At 42.3% G+C, this 22,358-nt stretch overlaps 1 protein-coding gene across 1 annotated transcript; it reads right to left on the bottom strand.

Annotated features, from left to right (window-relative positions):
• Positions 1 to 509: 509 nt before the first annotated feature.
• Positions 510 to 21,488, bottom strand: LOC125238734 (guanine nucleotide-binding protein G(f) subunit alpha). The gene is made up of 10 exons (XM_048146155.1): positions 21,434 to 21,488; positions 11,462 to 11,602; positions 10,718 to 10,812; positions 9,342 to 9,510; positions 6,909 to 7,006; positions 6,453 to 6,567; positions 3,943 to 4,029; positions 2,039 to 2,169; positions 1,603 to 1,771; positions 510 to 1,085 (listed from the first exon to the last, which is right to left on the bottom strand). Exons 2-10 carry the CDS (start codon positions 11,558 to 11,560, stop codon positions 891 to 893), a joined length of 1,158 nt encoding a protein of 385 aa, XP_048002112.1. The 5' UTR covers positions 11,561 to 11,602; positions 21,434 to 21,488; the 3' UTR covers positions 510 to 890.
• Positions 21,489 to 22,358: the final 870 nt, after the last annotated feature.

The following is a 22,358-nucleotide window of genomic DNA, read 5'->3' as shown; positions in this document are numbered from 1 at the left end:
AAACGACAACCATTCATCCCTCTCGCACGTGGGTAAGATAATTATAACAGACATGCTTTCAATACTACAATATAGCATAGAAATGACACAAAAAAGAAACGTTTTCGTGGAGAAAACGAATTCTTGCTAAATAAAGTGTCTACCAGAAGTATCTATAAGTGTTTATTTAAGAAGAAATGGCGACAGAAGTGCTTTTTGTAGTAATTTTTAAGTAAATTTAAATTTCGGTAAAAAACCGGTTTTGGAGTATAATTACCGGTAATTTACCGAACCTAAATTGGGCAAAATTACCGGGAAACCGGTAAACCGGTTTACCGGTTTGCATTCCCTATTCACACTACTATGTATATAAATTAAAACCGAAATAAATTACACATATGAAAGAAAAAGTGACCAAGTCCTCTGGTCAGCCTCAGGCACCAGAGGACTTGGTCACTTTTTCTTTCATATGTGTAATTTATTTCGGTTTTAATTTATTACTCTTTTATTTATATCTGCAGTGTCAGTAGACGCCAATATTAGACAGCGCATGTGTAAGTATAATCTGATGCGTGTCTCTAAACACAGTCCTCACGTTATCCGTATCTGTGGCAGTGGTGAAGTGGAAGTAACATTCACGCGGGTGAAACTATTAAATATGAAATTTGAAACGACGTACATTTTTCCTGTCTCTCATTTATTTCAACACTTGTGGCTTTAGTAGACTCCAATATTAGACAGCGCATGTGTAAGTATAATCTGATGCGTGTCTCTAAACACAGTCCTCACGTTATCCGTATCTGTGGCAGTTGTGAACTGGAAGTAACATTCACGCGGGTGAAACTATTAAATATGAAATTTGAAACGACGTACATTTTTCATGTCTCTCATTTATTTCAACACTTGTGACTTTAGTAGACTCCAATATTAGACAGCGCATGTGTAAGTATAATCTGATGTGTGTCTCTAAACACAGTCCTGACGTTGTCCGTATCTGTGGCAGTTGTGAAGTGGAAGTAGCACTCCCGCGGGCGGTACGCCGCGCCGACGACGAACCGTTCGGCGGACGGCGCGGCGGCGCGACGGCGCTGCTTCTGCGTTACGTCCTGAAATGCAAACATTTTATAAGATTTTTGTCACACTTCTACAAGCCTTCATCTTTTCCTGTGTTATAAATATTTATACTTACTATTAGTGTATTGAGGAAACAGTGCAGTGCCCACTACAATTAATTAATTACAACAATAAAGTCTAGTTCTCTCGTATTCTACTATAGTTATAGTTACTGAAAAGCTACAGGGGGGCAACAACTATCGAATGAAGTCTCTCGTTCGTTCATATTCTTCACCGTATCCGATATTTTTTGGGTAGGGGGGGGGGGGCTATGTTCCCTATTAGAAGTTTTGCAGAAAGCTACTAGAGGGCAACGCCCCACGCTTGCTTTACTTACAACAAACAACTGTCGAATTAAGTCTCTCGTTCATTCATATTCTTCACTGTATCCCTCATGGTAATCCTGGGTCTGCTAAAGTATTCGTAATCTGGGAAGTGGGAGACCTTGCCCTCTATTAGTAGTTACTAAAAACCTACAGGGGGACAACGCCCCCTGCTAGCTTTACTTACAACAAACATCTGTCGAATGTAGTCTCTCGTTCTTTCATACTCCCCCCCGTGACCGCTATAGTATTTGTAATCTGGGAAGTGGGGGGCAATGCTCCCGCCTCGCTCCACCTTCCGCTGGAGCAAGTCTTGCTTGTTGAGGAACACTATTAGACCGGCTTCTAGAAGGAATCTGAAACCAAGTTCAATCACATAATTAATTTTACCGAGCATTAGATATCAATAAGCGGTGGCCTAACGGTAAGAGCGTGCGACTTTCGATCCGGAGGTCGCGGGTTCGAACCCGGCTCGTACATACCAATGAGTTTTTCGGAACTTATGTGCGAAATGTCATTTGATATTTGCCAGTCGCTTTTCGGTGAAGGAAAACATCGTGAGGAAACCGGACTAATTCCAATAAGGCTTAAGTAGTTACCCTTCGGATTGGTGATAGATATACCTGCTCTGCCAGACGTCTTCAAAGAGCGTCAGCGCCTCCTTCAGCCGATTGGTGGCGCAGTCCTCTCTCAAAGTCTGGTCGAAATCACTACACGCCACCAGGAACCAGATCGCGTGGATACCTTCGAATACCTGCAAGTAGGAACTACATTCAGATACAAGGTGGAGAGATACAACAATATTTCTGATACCTACATCACACGCGCCCACGAAATAAGAGCGAGTAATCGAGTACCTATGCTTGGCGGGCAAGCATGGTGATAAAACATCTGGCCGTCCGTATCGAACTATTTGTAAGTGCGATAGGGACGGCCAGATGTTTTATAATTTATCGCGCGACCATACTTGCCTGCTTGGTTAAAAGTTGAAGGTTTGATTAAAAGGACCTGACAAACAAGACAAGACTGGTGCCAGGCACCAGGCACCACGATTCTGCACCTAATAATTGATCAGAGGACTCATGTGGAACGGGACGGGTGATGTTAACTTATTCTTCTTTCTATACATCCTGTTTTTATTGAATTCCGTCGACTCTTCCGGGAAGATTCTTTGGTTCAAATATAATCAATTTCTCTAATAATTTCCCCGGTTGCTGGTGTGCGGAGGCCAAAGTGTTTTTCGGGGAGGTGGGAAGACGCTTGAGGGAGAGGGGTCTGGATCCTCGCTCTGGGACCTTCCTGATGCAAAGGTTATCCATCGCGGTTCAACGCGGTAATGCGGCAAGCGTTATGGGTACCTTTGCATCGGGAGGCTCACGGGGGGCTTGGTAGGTTAGGTTTAATTATGTATCTGTGTATGTTTTTGTGTGTGTGTGTAATTAGGTTAGATCTAGTTTTTAAGTGCTTGCATGTATTTGCTGATTTTGAATTGTTTTAGCTTTTGGTTTTTTGGTAAATAAAATAAATACATTTCTCTAAGAAACTAGCCTCTTAACTCTTACGGTTATCGAATTGTTAAAAAAATTACTGAACACGTGTGTCGCATCCCTTACCACTTCCTAATGTTATTTGTTTTGACATGTGCCGCCAAACACTTGACAATGACTTCAATGTTATGATTAAGGTCTTCTCACACTAATAATCCATTTATGGAAACAAAAAAATTTTTTTTCGAACTTAACAAAAAGCGTAATACAGGGTGGTTCCTGATGATGAACCTAACTGCGTGTCGAATTTAATGGAAAACAAAAAAAACACGGTGTATATGGAGTCTCATGATAGCGAAACATGGCTCAAGCTAGAATTGACAGAGCAGATAAATTGTGGATCAACCATAAAAAGGAAGCGATGGCAGCTCCGGCTTAAACCCGGCCCTATCTAACTGGACGTGCGTCATCCCATCCAAAGAGGATCGAGTATTATAGAGAGTTACGGTCAAAGTAAAATGTGTAATCACGGTGCGTAGACTGCCATCTCTCGACACAAGCTTAAAACTTTTGAACCTCGGTTTTGACAATTTGGCCCATATTGTTAGCTTGATATGTGTTAAAATGTCAAATATTAATATTAGCGTCATCTAGCCGAGCGTTCCCCAAAGGTGTAACGCCATCTAGGTCACCGTACCTTTTTCTCTATGGCTTTGGGGTCTTTTTCTTAGACCTTATCCGTCTATACGGAGTTACATATGTCTTTGTCTCATCCAAGCCGAAATGTTACAAGGAGCATATTTCTGTCGGGAGTGACATTATCGTTGATGGGTAGGGGTGGTTCCAATCAGCCGTCTTCTCACGGCTCAGCCACGACATCGGTCTAAGCGCGACAGCGGTGAGCGGCGGCCATACATTGGAGTGAGACACAGCGATGGGACTTTTCATTCGCACGTATGGATGCCGCTCACCGCTGCCGCGCTTAGACCAATGTCGTGGCTGGGCCGTCAATTTAAAACCAAGTCAAAATTGGAAGTTACCTGAATCCATTTTTTTCGTTCACCCCTCTGCCCGCCGACATCAAACATCCAGAATTCTTGTATGCCGCCATGCATCGATTTAGGAACCTAAAAATAAATCAAGCGGATGTCATTCCAGATCTACAGCAGAACCCAAGTAGGAAAGAGAACTTACAGGGTGGCTAGCCGAATGGCACAATCGCTCACGAAACGCTCACGAAACGAAGCGCTAGTAGATATCTATCTCTATCGCGCTTGCGTATTGGCGCGACAGAGCCAGCGGCGTATCGCTTTCGTTTGGCGTCGGAGAAATGCCATTCGGCTACGGGGCCAGGAAAGTCTTGATCCTACTCGTAACATTGTTTTCCTGCCGGCATAAATTAAATAATTATAACAAGATCATACCATCCCATACATTAAAATGCGACCGCCTAAGACCGCGCTTACACTCCACCACACATAGATGGCGCCACAAAAAAAATGTCTTGTAGCTTTCGATTATACTTGTAGATGGCGTTAAGTGTCACTTTTGACACAGATTTACGGCTCGGAATTGACACTTAATGCCAATCTACAAATAATCGGTGGCAACAAGGCATTTTTTGTGGCGCCATCTATGTGTGGTGGAGTGTAAGCGCATTCGTAGGCGGTCGCATTTTAATGTATGGGATGGTATGATCTTTATGCTGCCGGTGAGTAAAATTGTTAGAGTGAACTAGGGCACTGTATGTCCGTCTGTCTGTCTGTCTGTGTGTTTGTCTGTCTGTTTGTCTGTCTGCGTGTGTGTCTGTCGGTGGCATCGTAGCTCCCGAACGGATGAACCGATTTAGATTTAGTTTTTTTTGTCTGAAAGCTGAGTTAGTCGGGAGTGTTCTTAGCCATGTTTCATGAAAATCGGTCCACTATGTCGCAGTCGGGGGTTTTTTCAAAATTAAGGACGACTCAGTAGTTAATCTCCGGCAGCGGCGACGTGATCGGTATTTGGCTCTCTCGCACGCGCCGCATCCCCCGGTTTCGCATGTACTCTCTGCACCTCGCTCGCGCAGAGCGAAACGAAAACAAACTCTGTCGCGCCAATATGCAAGAGCGATAGAGATAGATATCTAGAGGTACGAGCGTTTCGTTTCGTGAGCGTTTCGTGAGCGTTAGTGCGTTTTCACATTATCCGATCCGATATCGGAGGTCGGACCGATATCCCATACATTTTAGGCGCCATCTTAGATTTTTTCTATTGAAATCCTTCCGACATCCGATATCGGATCGGATAATGTGAAAACGGTCTTAGTGCCATTCGGCTACGTACGTACTCGAAGCTACAAGCACAGAATATATAATAGTACAAGTACAGAAGGCTCACTCCTTTGATGTTCACAAAATGCACCATTCTAAATTCTTATCTACATTAACAAACGGACTGCACGCGAGCAGCCAACATTGAATTTTATTGCGCCGCGCGAAGGTCGTCGCCAATGAATGGGCCGCGAACTCGCGGCCGCTGACATGTACTTGTAGCGCGGCGACAGAATCGCGGAGTGAGCCGCCCCTGCTACAAGTTACAATTTACAAGTGGTAGTCAATGTCTAATATGACAAGTTGAAAAGAGACTTCCGCTTGTAACTTTCAGTTTTGAGAAATGGGGCCCAGTGGCCCGTTTCTCGAAAGGTCTTGCATTACAAGTGTGTTTCCATGACAACCCATACGATTTGACAGTTAGCGCACTTGTAATACAAGGCTTGTACCTTTCGAGAAACGGGCCCGTTTATTTTTCACCTACAAGCTCTAATTTTGTCTTAGGTACACATGTGTTTGCATTACAGGAAAAGTACTACCCCCTTAATTCATAAACGTACACTAAAGTTATCAAGCCGATAAAGTTCGTTTTTCCCTTTCCGACGTATTGGTGTGATAGAAAAGGATAAACGAACTCTATCGGCTTGATTGATATATACATACATACATACATACAATCACGCCTGTATCCCATAAAGGGGTAGGCAGAGCACATGAAACTACTAGAGTCTCAGTGCCACTCTTGGCAATTAAGCGGTTAAAAGAAAACGAAAATTGTGACATTGCATTGGCTTGATTGATAACTTTATAACTTACTAGTTAACGTTGAATAAGGGGGTAAATATAGATACCTAAGTATATAATGAGATATGAGACATTTGCGAAGAAGCGCTGGTAGCCTAGCCTATTAGCGGTAAGTGCGTACGACTTTCGTTCCGGAGGTCGCGGGTTCGAACCCCGGCTCGCACCAATGGGTTTTTGGGAATGTGCGAAATGTCATTTGATATTTGCCAGTCGCTTTTCGGTGAAGGAAAACATCGTGAGGAAACCGGACTAATTCCAATAAGGTCTAGTTACCCTTCGGGTTGGAATGGAAGGTCAGATGGCAGTCGCTTTCGTAAAACTGGTGCCTACGCCAAATCTTGGGATTAGTTGTCAAAGCGGACCCCAAGCTCCCATGAGCCGTGGCAAATGCCGGGATAACGCAAGGAGGATGATGATAATGAGACATTTGATTTTACCTTCACTTTGAATTCTATCTTCTGTATCCCAGTAGTTTTCTGACGACATCTCAATATGTCGGCGTCCGGTGGTGAGTAATCAGACTTCTCTATTAGATCTATTCTGTCCAAGAAACTGAAAAACAATTAATAAATTAAGATTGCCCGTGTGGTGCCGGGTTTAGAATTTCACCACCCCCTTTCTTCCCGTGGGTGTCGTAGAAGCCGACTGTGGGATATGGGTTAAATTGTGGCGTAGGCGAGAGGCTGGCAACCTGTCACTGCAATGTCACAGTTTCGTTTACTGCCTTCTTTCGTTTCGTGCTCTCGCCTACGCCACAATTTAACCCATATCCCACAGTCGCCTTCTACGACACCCACGGGAAGAAAGGGGGTGGTGAAATTCTTAACCCGTCACCACACGGGCACTGTACGATAGTACCTACTCTTTATTATACTATGGTGGTAGGTACTTACTATTCGGCACTGTCTATAAGCTGGTACTCGTTTGACCTCTTGAAGCATTCGCGGACGCCGGTATCTCGCCACAGAGCACGGACGTAATCAAAATATTCCTGAACATAAAGAAGATTGTAACATAACGATTTTTAATAATTGGTTACAGGACTGTGAGTGTGTTTCGTAAAACGTCCCACTTTGCCAATTGCTTTAAAGCCGCTTTTTCAGTTTATTCATATAAATATCCAAGCAAATCTCGTCTTTATGGTAAGCGACAAATAAATGTGTGACGGAAAATTATTATTAATTACTAGTAATACGTTGGTAATGCATTGGTTTCACGATAATCAACTGAACTAATAGAGAGATAGGATAGGTTCGTTAGGTTGCGTTTTAGAAGTCAAGAAGTAGAAGACCCGCCACGCGGGGCACCGTCGACTCAGGGAATGAAGATTTGATTGACCGACATACTTAATCAAAGCATGAAGAGAATATTTTAAAGACACTTGAAATGAAAAGTGAAAAGGAAAGCACAGAATTATATGTGATTACGATACTTATGTTACACTTATGAATCAACCTATCATACATAAGTTATGTATGATAGGTTGATTCAAAGAGATTGCCATCTGCACCGATTGACATCTACAACACAAGCAAAATGAAATAGATCAATAAAACACCGATCGGCAACAGATAGATAGGCGCATAGATTTTGATTTCAGAAATTGATTGAGTATGTTTACACTTGTATTTTGTAAGTATATAATGGAATAATTGTGTTGCGATAGTGATAATGACAATAATAACTAAGTGCTTTTAAGTACCGTAACATCGGTACTTTAAAGCACTTAGTTACCGGTACTTTGACCCTAAGCGAGAATAATTATTCAATTATTTAATTATTAAAAATAACAGATAGAGTAAAATGTGTTAATGTGTTGTGTTGTTGTGTTGTTGTGTAGTAGGAGGTAGGGCATAGCGAATGATATTCCGCTTTGTGTGGTAGGGCACAGCACAGCGGATATCGTCTCGCTCGAATCTAGAGCAGAGCCCAACTGGGGAAGTACCTCCGCCTTACAGAAGACCGCAGCCAAATAGCACTAGACCCTACTCATAGTGTTGTGTTCCTGCCGGTGAGTAAGGCTGCCAGAGCTCAACGAGGGTGCGGTGTGCTGATGACGGGAGGACTTACGGAACTAACTTGTTCCGTCTATTGTCCTTTGAGTCGTCGGCAACCCGAACCCTCCTTGGAACTTGTACACTCCTTTTTGCTGTGTACTTAACACAACAAAAGGGAATGTACAAGTTTCTAATGGGGTGGCAACGCGCATGTGACACTGTTTGAGTTGCAGGCGTCCATAGGTTACGGTGACCGCTTTACATCAGGCGGACCGTATACTTGTTTGCCACCGACGTAGTATAAAAAAAAAAAAATGTGTGTTACTAGCTTTTGCCCGCGGCTTCGCTCGCGTTAAATTCTATAATTGCGGAATGCTCCATACAAACATTGACCCCCCCCCCCCATTTTAGGGAAGTGCGGGATTAGAAAGAGACAAAAAGTAGTCTATGTCACTCTCCATCCCTTCAACTATTTCCGTTTAAAAAAATACGTTAATTCGTCGCTCCGTTTTGCCGTGAAAGACGGGCAGACAAACAGACACACACACACACTTTCCCATTTATAATATTTTAGCTTTTAGAAAGAGACAAAAAGTAGCCTATGTCACTTTCCATCCCTTCAACTATCTCTACTAAAAAAAATCATGTCGATTCGTTGCTCCGTTTTGCCGTGAAAGACGGACAAACAAACAGACACACACACACTTTCCCATTTATAATATTAGTATGGATATAGTAGAGGTAAGTATGGATTTCAGTATAATGTATAACTAAAGAAGCATTACGACATTGAAGCACATTCTTTGTGTGTCGTGGTATGATGCCTAAAGGCACCAAACATCACATGAATCCTAGTCACATGAGTCCTACCTCATAGTGTGAAAGTCGTCACTTTATTACGTAATCCTGTGCTTATTTACACCTTCTGTACGTTTTCTAACATGGTGCCCAGAGGCATCACAGGTCCTGTGGCGCCGAGGCTTACCTCGTGATAGTGTGGTGGCCTGCAAGCTGAGCCGCGATATTATTTTCATTTCCTAATGTGATTACCAAAGGCAACAAATATCGCTTGAGGTTTATCTTACCTCGTCGTAATGTGGTGGACCGCTAGCGCCGCATCGTAATATGTAGTCCCGAGCCGCGATATTCTTGTCGCTTCCCAGCGTGATGCCTAAAGGTAACGAACGTCGCTTGAGGGTTACCTTACCTCGTCATAATGTGGTGGACCGCCAGCACCGCATCGTAATATGTAGTTCCGTGCCGCGATATTCTTTCCACTTCCCAGCGTGATGCCTAAAGGTAACAAATATCGCTTTAGGTTTACCTTACCTCGTCATAATGTGGCGGACCCCCAGCCCCGCATCGTAATATATAGTCCCGTGCCGCAATATTCTTTCCGCTTCCTAGCGTGATGCCTAAAGGCTCCATGTGGCGAACAATGTCGTAAATAGACTCATGGATGTTGTGTCGGATGTGGTTCGCTTTCTCTGCTCGTTCGCTGTTAAAAAAATTTGTTAAAAACGTTAGATCCGGCGACACAATAATTAGGTGATGCATAGGCAATACAGTCAAATGAATGCTCAACTCAACAGATATAGGAAGAAAGGAGATCGAACATGCCAGGCGGTTTTTTAATACGAATTTCGTAAGTTGGCGTTTCGTAAGCGCTAGTGGCCTAGCGGTAAGAGCGTGTGACTTTCGATCCACAGGTCGCAGGTTCGAATCCCGGCTCGCCAATGAGTTTTATCGGAATTTATATGCGAGATGTCATTTGGTATTTTCCAGTCGCTTTTCGGTGAAGGAAAACATCATGAGGAAACCGGACTAATTCCAATAAGGTCTAGTTTGGGTGTTGGAAGGTCAGATCAGCCGCTTTCGTAAAGACTACTGCCTACGCCAAATCATGGGATTAGTTGTCAAAGCAGACTCCAGGCTCCCATGAGTAGTGGCAAATTCCGGGATAACGTAAGGATGATGATGATTTATATGATTTAACATAACAGACAAAATACCAAATATGGCATATATACCTACATGGCAAATATACAAATAAAGCTCAGAAGTCCAAACTCGGGGTTTGCCAACGAGCCATGGAGCGCAGCATATTAGGTGTCAAATTGGTGGATCGAGTTCGGAACACCACGCTACGCTCTAAAACTCAAATCGTCGATGTAGCTCGGAAGGCGGCCAAGTTAAAATGGGACTGGGCTGGTCACGTCTGCCGAATGCCTAATGAGTTGTGGGCCAAACTCACTACAGTGTGGGAGCCCGAAAACTCTGATCGGGGATCCGGCAGACCCCGCCGGCGATGGAGGGATGAACTGGACTCCTTCTTGGAGGAATGGTCAGACATAGCACTGGATAGAGATCAGTGGAGAAATTGGGGGGAGGCCTTTGCCCAGCAGTGGGACACGTCTGGCCCCAAATAATAATAATAATGGCATACTTCTTCCATACATCTTTATCACTATCTATCATTATATCATTATATATATCATTTAGGTCCCTACACTCTGATACATACAATCAAATGAATATTTTATTCCTTCCGATTAATTTCAATTATAAAATGTACAGTAATTCATGTACAGTCGAGTTCATAAACATGTGTACATTTTTTTACCTTATTGCAATAATTTAAGGTGAAGAAATGTACACATATTTATGAACTCAACTGTACGAGGATATGAACATTATGAACCCACCTTGGACTAAATCCCTGTATGTGCAGAATCTTCATTTGTTTGATAATGGTGGTCTTGCCGCTTTCGCCAGTTCCAAGAAGCAGCAGTTTGATGGCCTAGAATACAACACGTACAAATTGTAGTGCGACAAGATTTGCCTTCGAATTGTTACGGAAACGTATGAACGTGTCATGCTATTCCAGTCAATGTCAGTACAAGATGTACTGACATTGACTGAACTAGCATGACAAATACGAACGTTGCCGAAGGAAACCCTTTTCGCAGACATTTTTGTGGGTCATCCTAACATTATGAGGGAGACTAATGCCACATCTCGTCCACTGGCGATCAAATATATGAAAGAGGCGCGTTCCTAACACACATTCTAAGCTCATGTAGGTGAACGCGTACCATGCTTGTATGAGCGAGAGGGGTTGGGCTGCGCTTTTAGCGGGGAGCGGAAGTGGCCATACTGTACGATAGTACTCTTTATTATACTGTGACCTTACATAGTTACACCTCAGCACGGTGTAATAAAGAGTAATATCGTACAGTATGTCCACTCCCGCTCCCCGCTGAAAGTGCCGCCCACCCCCTCCTCGGTTACCTCACAGTTACCGCCTGTCAAAACGCGAACAGTCGACCTGTCATATCTCATTCATACAAGCATTGTACGCGTTCACCTACACGAGCTGTGCTAGGAACGCGCCTCTTTCATATGTTTGATCGCCAGTGTCCGAGGTGTGGTAAGGTAAAGTAACTCACGTCATTATAGTTCTTTATCCAGTCCTTGATCTCCCGGTCGATGTATCGCGAATGGTCCTCATCTTCGTCCTGAGCTTTCATGCAAGGTATCAGCCTCATGTTTGGTTGTCACCTTCAAATGTAGACTGTCTGTATCACCTTCTAAAGAAATGATTTGTTTATAGTTGTAATAGTTCACAACATAACTGTAAACCAACGATGATCTATACCGGGTGCCCGGTAATTAATGGACAACCTTTTAACCACCAAGAGGGCACCTTATACTGGTCCAGAAAATCGACTTTAAGGTTTAGTAAAAGTCGCCTGGTTTTCGAGATTTTCACACTTTCATATCGATTAACACAAACCTTAATATCGATTTTCTGGACCAGTATAAGGTGCCCTCTTGGTGGTTAAAAGGTTGTCCATTAATTACCGGCCATCCTGTATAGGTTGGACAATCTTCATACTAAGTATCGTACAGTCGAGTTCATAAATATGTGTACATTTTTTCACCTTATTGCACAGAGTTCAGGTGCAGAAATATACACATATTTATGAACTCGACTGTACCTCATTCTTTAGCGCCATCTATTAAATACTAACATAACTATACAGACTATACTATACTGATGTGGCTTACAGATTTCTTTTTCACCACACCAACCGGTAAAGGCTTACTTTGCTATTCGAAAACAGATAGCAAAATTGCATTTTATTCACAAGTGTGCAAAGACATTTTATACAAATTTTAACTTGATGTCTTAAGCTGGCTGGAAGAAATGACCTACAAATGATGATTTTGAGTCATAAATATTGAATAGATTGATGGATTTGATTTAGTTTGATGTTTTATAATCAGTATAAATTTGCTTCGTGTTGGTGTGGTGAAAAATTTTGTTTCACTCGGTGGCAAAGTTTGTTTAACCTTCGTGCCTTGAAACCCTTTCAACGCTCTATATTCCAGTTTTTGAACCACTCGCTACACTCACGGTTCAATATTGGAATCTTTCGCTTGCTCGGGTATCAATATTGGCACGTACGGTTTAACAACTTTGCCCCCTTGTAAAACAAATAGGTACGTATTTTTTAACACGGAAAAATAATCTGGGAAAACATTATTTTTGCCAGTTCCAGGCTACTAAACGCGCCATCTAGTGTCATCCCTAAAAGGCCCATACATTTTAGGGGTACACTTAGGTGATCATTTGTGATCAGCAGGGAGCGTACTTTTCGTGCCGATGACATCAATTTGACGTCACGCTCCATATAGGTGATCACAAATTGTTTTATTGTAAATTATTAATCATTAGTCATCAATCATTTTAAGTTATAAATTTCTTTGCATGGTAATGAATGCAAGAAGGATGGTGTGCTTTACGTTAGAGAGAAATTCTCTTTTCTACGTATTTATGTAATGTGTTGTTAATAAATACTATTTAATTAAATTTATTTATAAAAACAAATCAAATAATTTTATTCACGTTTCACATTTCAAGTAGGTATTATTTATGCCACATGTAAATGGACTACTGTATTTGAAGTAATTTGTACACGATTAAAATGATTGACGACTAATGATTAATAATTTACAATAAAACTATTTGGGATCACCCTATACGGAGCGTGACGTCAGATTAATGTCATCGGCATGAAAAGTACGCTCCCTGGCGATCAGCAAATCTTTTTCTACTTTGGGCGTTAACACCCCTCACTAAGTCGCTGCTACGCTCAGTATTCAATAAATGACCTCGCCGTTAATAAGCCCTTTTGCTCCCACGTGACACAATCCATACTAATATTATAAATGGGAAAGTGTGTGTCTGTTTGTTTGTCCGTCTTTCACGGCAAAACGGAGAGATGAATTGACGTGATTTTTTAAGTGGAGATAGTTGAAGGGATGGAGAGTGACATAGGATACTTTTTGTCTCTTTCTAACGCGAGCGAAGCCGCGGGAAAAAGCTAGTTGATTATAAAACTATTATTATGTAAAATTACAATTAAAATAAATTAATAGTTTAAAAAACTATAAAACACGCTTTTATAAATGCACGTAAAAGCCAAAAATAAATTATGGATCGTTCAAGTTGTCTCTATTTGTGAGCTGAAGTTTAAAAACTATGTGCTTTTAATTATAATATTTGATTGTAAAAGCGTGGGGCGCTGGAACAGGAAAGAATTTTTGTATAACTTGCTGATAAATCAAATTATGCTATGTTACGGGAAGTAGGTTACACAGATTGACGCGCTAACTGGAGTTGCAGCATTACTAGTAGGTTCTACATTAAACAGTCAAATCAATTAAAAGTCAGTGTTCAAAGTAGGTACCAGTTTGTCGAATTCAGACAAAATATGCGCTAGTAGCGAGGAGAGTCGACAGTCACCGACACTTAGAACGCCGCTTTTTCCCGGTAATCAAAGTACAAAAGGGGAAAGTGTCTACAGTGACAGGATGCAGAGTTCTTGCTCGTGGACGAGATATCTTTGGTTCTCTTTGGTAGCCCTTAGGCGGCATATGTAAACGTTATGTTCTTATGCAACTTCATTCGCTAGGAAGTTCGGATTAGTATTTGTTTACAAGAAAGTCTTTCCTGTTCCAGCGCCCCACGCTTTTACAATCAAATATTATAATTAAAAGCACATAGTTTTTAAACTTCAGCTCACAAATAGAGACAACTTGAACGATCCATAATTTATTTTTGGCTTTTACGTGCATTTATAAAAGCGTGTTTTATAGTTTTTTAAACTATTAATTTATTTTATACTTTTTAGTCATTAATAATCAAATACTTTTAACATTTATACATAAATTTATTTCAAGTAGGCGGATTTTACATGTCATTTGTGGCTTAACGTGTACTTATTGCTAATTGCTACTTAATAATAAGTAGAGTCTACCTTCTTATTACGGTATTATCATAAAAATGTTTATATCTAGTAAGTTATCCGTAAAAGATAGACAATATAGACATGTGCCATCGCGGACTTTTTGAAGACATTAGAGAGACATACTTTCGCCATACATTGTTTTGAAGCTCTCAGCTAGTGGGATTTTGTTTGACTCGATTAGAAAATATTGTCACATTTCAACTAATTCAAACAAAATTTAAGTATTTCTTTTTTGCCGAGCCCCCTTTATTTGCTCTTAAGGGTCACAGGAAAACCATTACCCAACTTATTTTAAATACAACGTTCATCTTTCTTTTATGCCGGGGGCTTCGCCCCCGAGCCCCTTTGTTTGCTCTGAAAGGTCACAAGAAAACGCTAACCCAACTTATTTTAAATACTACGTTAATCTTTCTTTTATGCGGGGGCTTCGCCCCCGAGCCCCCTTTTCGTTACTCTTAAGGGTCACAAGAAAACCCTAACCAAACTTATTTTAAATACTACGTTGATCGTTTTTTTATGCAGGGGCTTCGCCCCCTTTGTGTGCTCTTAAAGGTCACAAGAAAACGCTAACCCAACTTATCTTAAATACTACGTTGATCTTTCTTTCATGCGGGGGCTTCGCCCCGAGCCCCCTATTCTTTACTCTTAAGGATCACAAGAAAATCTTAACCCAACTTATTTTAAAAACAACGTTGATCTTTCTTTTATGCGGGGGCTTCGCCCCCCGAGCCCCCCTTTGTTTGCTCTGAAAGGTCATAAGAAAACGCTAACCCAACTTATTTTAAATACTACGTTAATCTTTCTTTTATGCGCGGGATTTCGATACTCTTAAGTTACTCTTAAATACTACGTTGATCTTTCCTTTATGCGGGGGGATTCGCCCCCCGAGCCCCCCTTTGTTTGCTCTTAAAGGTCACAAGAAAACGCTAACCCAACTTATTCTAAATACTACGTTGATCTTTCTTTCATGCGGGGGGCTTCGCCCCCCGAGACCCCCTTTTCTTTACTCTTAAGGACCACAAGAAAACCTTAACCCAACTTATTTTAAATACAACGTTTATCTTTCTTTTATGCGGGGGGCTTCGCCCCCCGAGCTCCCCTTTGTTTGCTCTTAAAGGTCACAAGAAAACGCTAACCCAACTTATTCTAAATACTACGTTGATCTTTCTTTCATGCGGGAGCTTCGCCCCCGAGCCCCCCTTTTCTTTACTCTTAAGGATCACAAGAAAACCTTAACCCAACTTATTTTAAATACAACGTTTATCTTTCTTTTATGCGGGGGGCTTCGCCCCCCGAGCCCCCCTTTGTTTGATCTTAAAGGTCACAAGAAAACGCTAACCCAACTTATTTTAAAAACAACGTTGATCTTTCTTTTATGCGGGGGGCTTCGCCCCCCGAGCTCCCCTTTGTTTGCTCTTAAAGGTCACAAGAAAACGCTAACCCAACTTATTCTAAATACTACGTTGATCTTTCTTTCATGCGGGAGCTTCGCCCCCGAGCCCCCTTTTCTTTACTCTTAAGGATCACAAGAAAACCTTAACCCAACTTATTTTAAATACAACGTTTATCTTTCTTTTATGCGGGGGCTTCGCCCCCGAGCCCCCTTCTTTGCTCTTAAAGGTCACAAGAAAACGCTAACCCAACTTATCTTAAATACTACGTTGATCTTTCTTTCATGCGGGGGGCTTCGCCCCCCGAGCCCCCCTTTGTTTGCTCTGAAAGGTCACAAGAAAACGCTAACCCAACTTATCTTAAATACTACGTTGATATTTCTTTCATGCGGGGGGCTTCGCCCCCCGAGCCCCCCTTTGTTTGCTCTGAAAGGTCACAAGAAAACGCTAACCCAACTTATCTTAAATACTACATTGATCTTTCTTTTATGCGGGGGGCTTCGCCCCCCGAGCCCCCCTTTGTTTGCTCTGAAAGGTCATAAGAAAACGCTAACCCAACTTATTTTAAATACAACGTTTATCTTTCTTTTATGCGGGGGGCTTCGCCCCCCGAGCCCCCCTTTGTTAGCTCTTAAAGGTCACAAGAAAACGCAACAGCAGCCTCAAACGCTTCCATACTACGTTGATCTTTCTTCCATGCGGGGGGCTTCGCCCCCCGAGCCCCTTTGTTTGCTCTTAAAGGTCACAAGAAAACGCTAACCCAACTTATTCTAAATACTACGTTGACCTTTCTTTCATGCGGGGGGCTTCGCCCCCGAGCCCCCCTTTTCTTTACTCTTAAGGATCACAAGAAAACCTTAACCCAACTTATTTTAAATACAACGTTTATCTTTCTTTTATGCGGGGGGCTTCGCCCCCCGAGCCCCCCTTTGTTTGCCCTTAAAGGTCACAAGAAAACGCTTACCCAACTTATCTTAAATACTACGTTGATCTTTCTTTCATGCGGGGGGCTTCGCCCCCAGAGCCCCCCTTTGTTTGCTCTGAAAGGTCACAAGAAAACGCTAACCCAACTTATCTTAAATACTACGTTGATATTTCTTTCATGCGGGGGGCTTCGCCCCCCGAGCCCCCCTTTGTTTGCTCTGAAAGGTCACAAGAAAACGCTAACCCAACTTATCTTAAATACTACATTGATCTTTCTTTTATGCGGGGGCTTCGCCCCCGAGCCCCCTTTGTTTGCTCTGAAAGGTCATAAGAAAACGCTAACCCAACTTATTTTAAATACTACGTTAATCTTTCTTTTATGCGGGGGTTTTCGTTACTCTTAAGGGTCACAAGAAAACCCTAACCAAACTTATTTTAAATACTACGTTGATCTTTCTTTTATGCGGGGGGCTTCGCCCCCCGAGCCCCCCTTTGTTTGCTCTTAAAGGTCACAAGAAAACGCTAACCCAACTTATCTTAAATACTACGTTGATCTTTCTTTCATGCGGGGGCTTCGCCCCCGAGCCCCCTTTGTTTGCTCTTAAAGGTCACAAGAAAACGCTAACCCAACTTATTCTAAATACAACGTTGACCTTTCTTGCATGCGGGGGGCTGCGCCCCCCGAGCCCCCCTTTTCTTTACTCTTAAGGATCACAAGAAAACCTTAACCCAACTTATTTTAAATACAACGTTTATCTTTTTTTATGCGGGGGGCTTCGCCCCCCGAGCCCCCCTTGTTTGCTCTTAAAGGTCACAAGAAAACGCTAACCCAACTTATTCTAAATACTACGTTGACCTTTCTTGCATGCGGGGGGCTGCGCCCCCGAGCCCCCTTTTCTTTACTCTTAAGGATCACAAGAAAACCTTAACCCAACTTATTTTAAATACAACGTTTATCTTTCTTTTATGCGGGGGCTTCGCCCCCCGAGCCCCCCTTTGTTAGCTCTTAAAGGTCACAAGAAAACGCTAACCCAACTTATCTTAAATACTACGTTGATCTTTCTTCCATGCGGGGGCTTCGCCCCCGAGCCCCCCTTTTCTTTACTCTTAAGGATCACAAGAAAACCTTAACCCAACTTATTTTAAATACAACGTTTATCTTTCTTTTATGCGGGGGCTTCGCCCCCCGAGCCCCCCTTGTTTGCTCTTAAAGGTCACAAGAAAACGCTAACCCAACTTATCTTAAATACTACGTTGATCTTCCTTTCATGCGGGGGCTTCGCCCCGAGCCCCTTTTGGTTGCTCTTAATGGTCACAAGAAAACGCTAACCCAACTTATTCTAAATACTACGTTGACCTTTCTTTCATGCGGGGGCTTCGCCCCGAGCCCCCTTTTCTTTACTCTTAAGGATCACAAGAAAACCTTAACCCAACTTATTTTAAATACAACGTTTATCTTTCTTTTATGCGGGGGGCTTCGCCCCCCGAGCCCCCCTTTGTTTGCCCGAAAGGTCACAAGAAAACACTTACCCAACTTATCTTAACGTTGATCTTTCTTTCATGCGGGGGGCTTCGCCCCCGAGGCCCCCTTTGTTTGCTCTGAAAGGTCACAAGAAAACGCTAACCCAACTTATTTTAAATACAACGTTTATCTTTCTTTTATGCGGGGGGCTTCGCCCCCGAGCCCCCTTTGTTAGCTCTTAAAGGTCACAAGAAAACGCTAACCCAACTTATCTTAAATACTACGTTGATCTTTCTTCCATGCGGGGGGCTTCGCCCCCCGAGCCCCCTTTGTTTGCTCTTAAAGGTCACAAGAAAACGCTAACCCAACTTATTCTAAATACTACGTTGATCTTTCTTCCGTGCGGGGGGCTTCGCCCCCCGAGCCCCCCTTTTCTTTACTCTTAAGGATCACAAGAAAACCTTAACCCAATTTATGTTAAATACAACGTTTATCTTTCTTTTATGCGGGGGGCTTCGCCCCCCGAGCCCCCTTTGTTTGCTCTGAAAGGTCACAAGAAAACGCTAACCCAACTTATCTTAAATACTACATTGATCTTTCTTTTATGCGGGGGGCTTCGCCCCCCGAGCCCCCCTTTGTTTGCTCTGAAAGGTCATAAGAAAACGCGTACCCAACTTATTTTAAATACTACGTTAATCTTTCTTTTATGCGGGGGTTTTCGTTACTTTTAAGGGTCACAAGAAAACCCTTACCAAACTTATTTTAAATACTACGTTGATCTTTCTTTTATGCGGGGGCTTCGCCCCCGAGCCCCCTTTGTTTGCTCTTAAAGGTCACAAGAAAACGCTAACCCAACTTATCTTAAATACTACGTTGATCTTTCTTTCATGCGGGGGGCTTCGCCCCCCGAGCCCCCCTTTGTTTGCTCTTAAAGGTCACAAGAAAACGCTAACCCAACTTATTCTAAATACAACGTTGACCTTTCTTGCATGCGGGGGCTGCGCCCCCGAGCCCCCTTTTCTTTACTCTTAAGGATCACAAGAAAACCTTAACCCAACTTATTTTAAATACAACGTTTATCTTTCTTTTATGCGGGGGCTTCGCCCCCGAGCCCCCTTGTTTGCTCTTAAAGGTCACAAGAAAACGCTAACCCAACTTATCTTAAATACTACGTTGATCTTCCTTTCATGCGGGGGCTTCGCCCCCGAGCCCCCTTCCGGTTGCTCTTAATGGTCACAAGAAAACGCTAACCCAACTTATTCTAAATACTACGTTGACCTTTCTTTCATGCGGGGGCTTCGCCCCGAGCCCCTTTTCTTTACTCTTAAGGATCACAAGAAAACCTTAACCCAACTTATTTTAAATACAACGTTTATCTTTCTTTTATGCGGGGGCTTCGCCCCCGAGCCCCCTTTGTTTGCCCTTAAAGGTCACAAGAAAACACTTACCCAACTTATCTTAACGTTGATCTTTCTTTCATGCGGGGGGCTTCGCCCCCGAGGCCCCCTTTGTTTGCTCTGAAAGGTCACAAGAAAACGCTAACCCAACTTATCTTAAATACGACGTTGATATTTCTTTCATGCGGGGGGCTTCGCCCCCCGAGCCCCCCTTTGTTTGCTCTGAAAGGTCATAAGAAAACGCTAACCCAACTTATTTTAAATACTACGTTAATCTTTCTTTTATGCGGGGGTTTTCGTTACTCTTAAGGGTCACAAGAAAACCCTAACCAAACTTCTTTTAAATACTACGTTGATCTTTCTTTTATGCGGGGGGCTTCGCCTCCCGAGCCCCCTTTTGTTTGCTCTTAAAGGTCACAAGAAAACGCTAACCCAACTTATCTTAAATACTACGTTGATCTTTCTTTCATGCGGGGGCTTCGCCCCCGAGCCCCCCTTTGTTTGCTCTTAAAGGTCACAAGAAAACGCTAACCCAACTTATTCTAAATACAACGTTGACCTTTCTTTCATGCGGGGGCTTCGCCCCCGAGCCCCCTTTTCTTTACTCTTAAGGATCACAAGAAAACCTTAACCCAACTTATTTTAAATACAACGTTCATCTTTCTTTTATGCGGGGGGCTTCGCCCCCCGAGCCCCCTTTGTTTGCTCTTAAATGTCACAAGAAAACGCTAACCCAACGTATTTTACATACTAAGTTGATCTTTCTTTCATGCGGGGGGCTTCGCCCCCCGAGCCCTCCTTTTCGTTACTCTTAAGGATCACAAGAAAACCTTAACCCAACTTATTTTAAATACAACGTTGATCTTTCTTTTATGCGGGGGCTTCGCCCCCCGAGCCCCCCTTTGTTTGCTCTGAAAGGTCACAAGAAAACGCTAACTCAACTTATTTTAAATACTACGTTAATCTTTCTTTTATGCGGGGGGCTTTAAGCTTTATGTTTCATCATGTAGTTCCAGTTCATATCTTCTGGCTCCATCATCAGACCTTGAAACCTTATCGTAGTCAAAGTTCATTACAAGACTTTTCTAAGAAGCCCAAAAACAGCTATGATACGATGTTCCATCATGTAGTTCCAGTTCATATCCTCCGGCTCCATCATCAGACCTTGAAACCTTATCGTAGTCAAAGTTCATTACAAGACTTTTCTAAGAAGCCTAAAAACAGCTATGATACGATGTTCCATCATGTAGTTCCAGCTCATATCTTCCGGCTCCATCATCAGACCTTGAAACCTAATTGTAGTCAAAGTTCATTACAAGACTTTCCTAAGAAGCCCAAAAACAGCTATGATACGATGTTCCATCATGTAGTTCCAGTTCATATCTTCCGGCTCCATCAGCAGACCTTGAAACCTAATTGTAGTCAAAGTTCATAACAAGACTTTTCTATGAAACCCAAAAACAGCTATGATACGATGTTCCATCATGTAATTCCAGTTCATATCTTCCGGCTCCATCATCAGACCTTGAAACCTTATCGTAGTCAAAGTTCATTACAAGACTTTTCTAAGAAGCCCAAAAACAGCTATGATACGATGTTCCATCATGTAGTTCCAGTTCATATCATTCGGCTTCATCATCAGACCTTGAAACCTAATTGTAGTCAAAGTTCATAACAAGACTTTTCTAAGAAACCCAAAAACGGCTATGATACGATGTTCCATCATGTAGTTCCAGTTCATATCTTCCGACTCCATCATCAGATCAGCTCAACAGTACCATATTATTGTATTGTCATCGGAACTACATATAGCTGCCAATTTTCATTACGCTACGATCCTTGGAAGATGGTTAAATTAGCCTCCGCAGATTCCATTACATAGTTAGTTACATACACGACGACCTAATAAAAGCGTGTTAAAAATACTTACTCGTGTGTTTATTATGGCAAGGCCAGCCTCGCCCACAACACAAATCACTGTGAAATGTATCGAGGAACATCGCTTATCACTGATAATTTTAATACAAGATAATTGTAGTTTATAGATTACTCAAGACTGCTTTTGGCTCCGTAGCCGAATGGCATTTCTGCTGCTTTCTGTCGTGCCAGTCCGCAAGAGCGATAGAGATAGATTGCATTTCAGCGACGCGAATCGCCACCGAAACACTGCAGAAATGTAGTCTGGCTCTGTCGCGCCAATACGCAAGAGCGATAGAGATAGATAGCTACGAAAGAGATATTATCGTGAGCGTTTGTGCATTTGGCTACGCACATTGAGCGTGACCGTCCGGTGGACTGATGGTCAGTAGACCCCTTAACAGCAAGGACACTTCAAAATAAAGTTTTTCATCCATACTAATATTATAATGGGAAAGTGTGTGTCTGTTTGTTTGTCCATCTTTCACGATATAAAGGAGCGACGAATTGACGTGATTTTTAAGTGGAGACAGTTGAAGGGATGGAGGATATTTTTATGGCCACTGTGAAAACAATAAGGTTGAAAGATATAAGGTGCATTAGGGTAATTACGAATGACAGAAATGCTCGGGTAATTGCGAAAGGGGGATCTTGATATGATGGAAATAATGGTGATTTTATGCGACTTTCGGAACCTATACCCTACCGCTCCTTACTGCATTATTATAGTCTTTTTGATATAATGACAACATTGATTAGATTCTAGAATAACAAAAAATAAAACCGCCTTCAAAAACAAGCGCGTTACAAAACACGGAGAAACTAAAAAGCAAAAAATAATAAACCTTTGAATTCAGATTTCTTATCGTATTGCAATAATCTAAACATCCAAATTATAAACAAATCAATTATTTTTGTAGTCGGTACCAGACCTGTTC

The sequence above is a fragment of the Leguminivora glycinivorella genome, chromosome 24 (assembly GCF_023078275.1).
Source record: "Leguminivora glycinivorella isolate SPB_JAAS2020 chromosome 24, LegGlyc_1.1, whole genome shotgun sequence".
NCBI classification, from domain to species: domain Eukaryota; kingdom Metazoa; phylum Arthropoda; class Insecta; order Lepidoptera; family Tortricidae; genus Leguminivora; species Leguminivora glycinivorella.
This window is presented reverse-complemented; position numbering and strand designations above follow the sequence as displayed.

Coding starts and splice junctions, on each gene's coding strand:
- LOC125238734 (XM_048146155.1), bottom strand. CDS start 11,560: ATGAGGCTGATACCTTGCATGAAAGCTCAGGACGAAGATGAGGACCAT. Junction 7,007..9,341: donor GTCCGCCACATTATGACGAG/GTAAGGTAAACC, acceptor CTTTATGTTCAG/GAATATTTTGATTACGTCCG. Junction 1,086..1,602: donor ACATTCGACAGATGTTTGTT/GTAAGTAAAGCT, acceptor TTTGCATTTCAG/GACGTAACGCAGAAGCAGCG.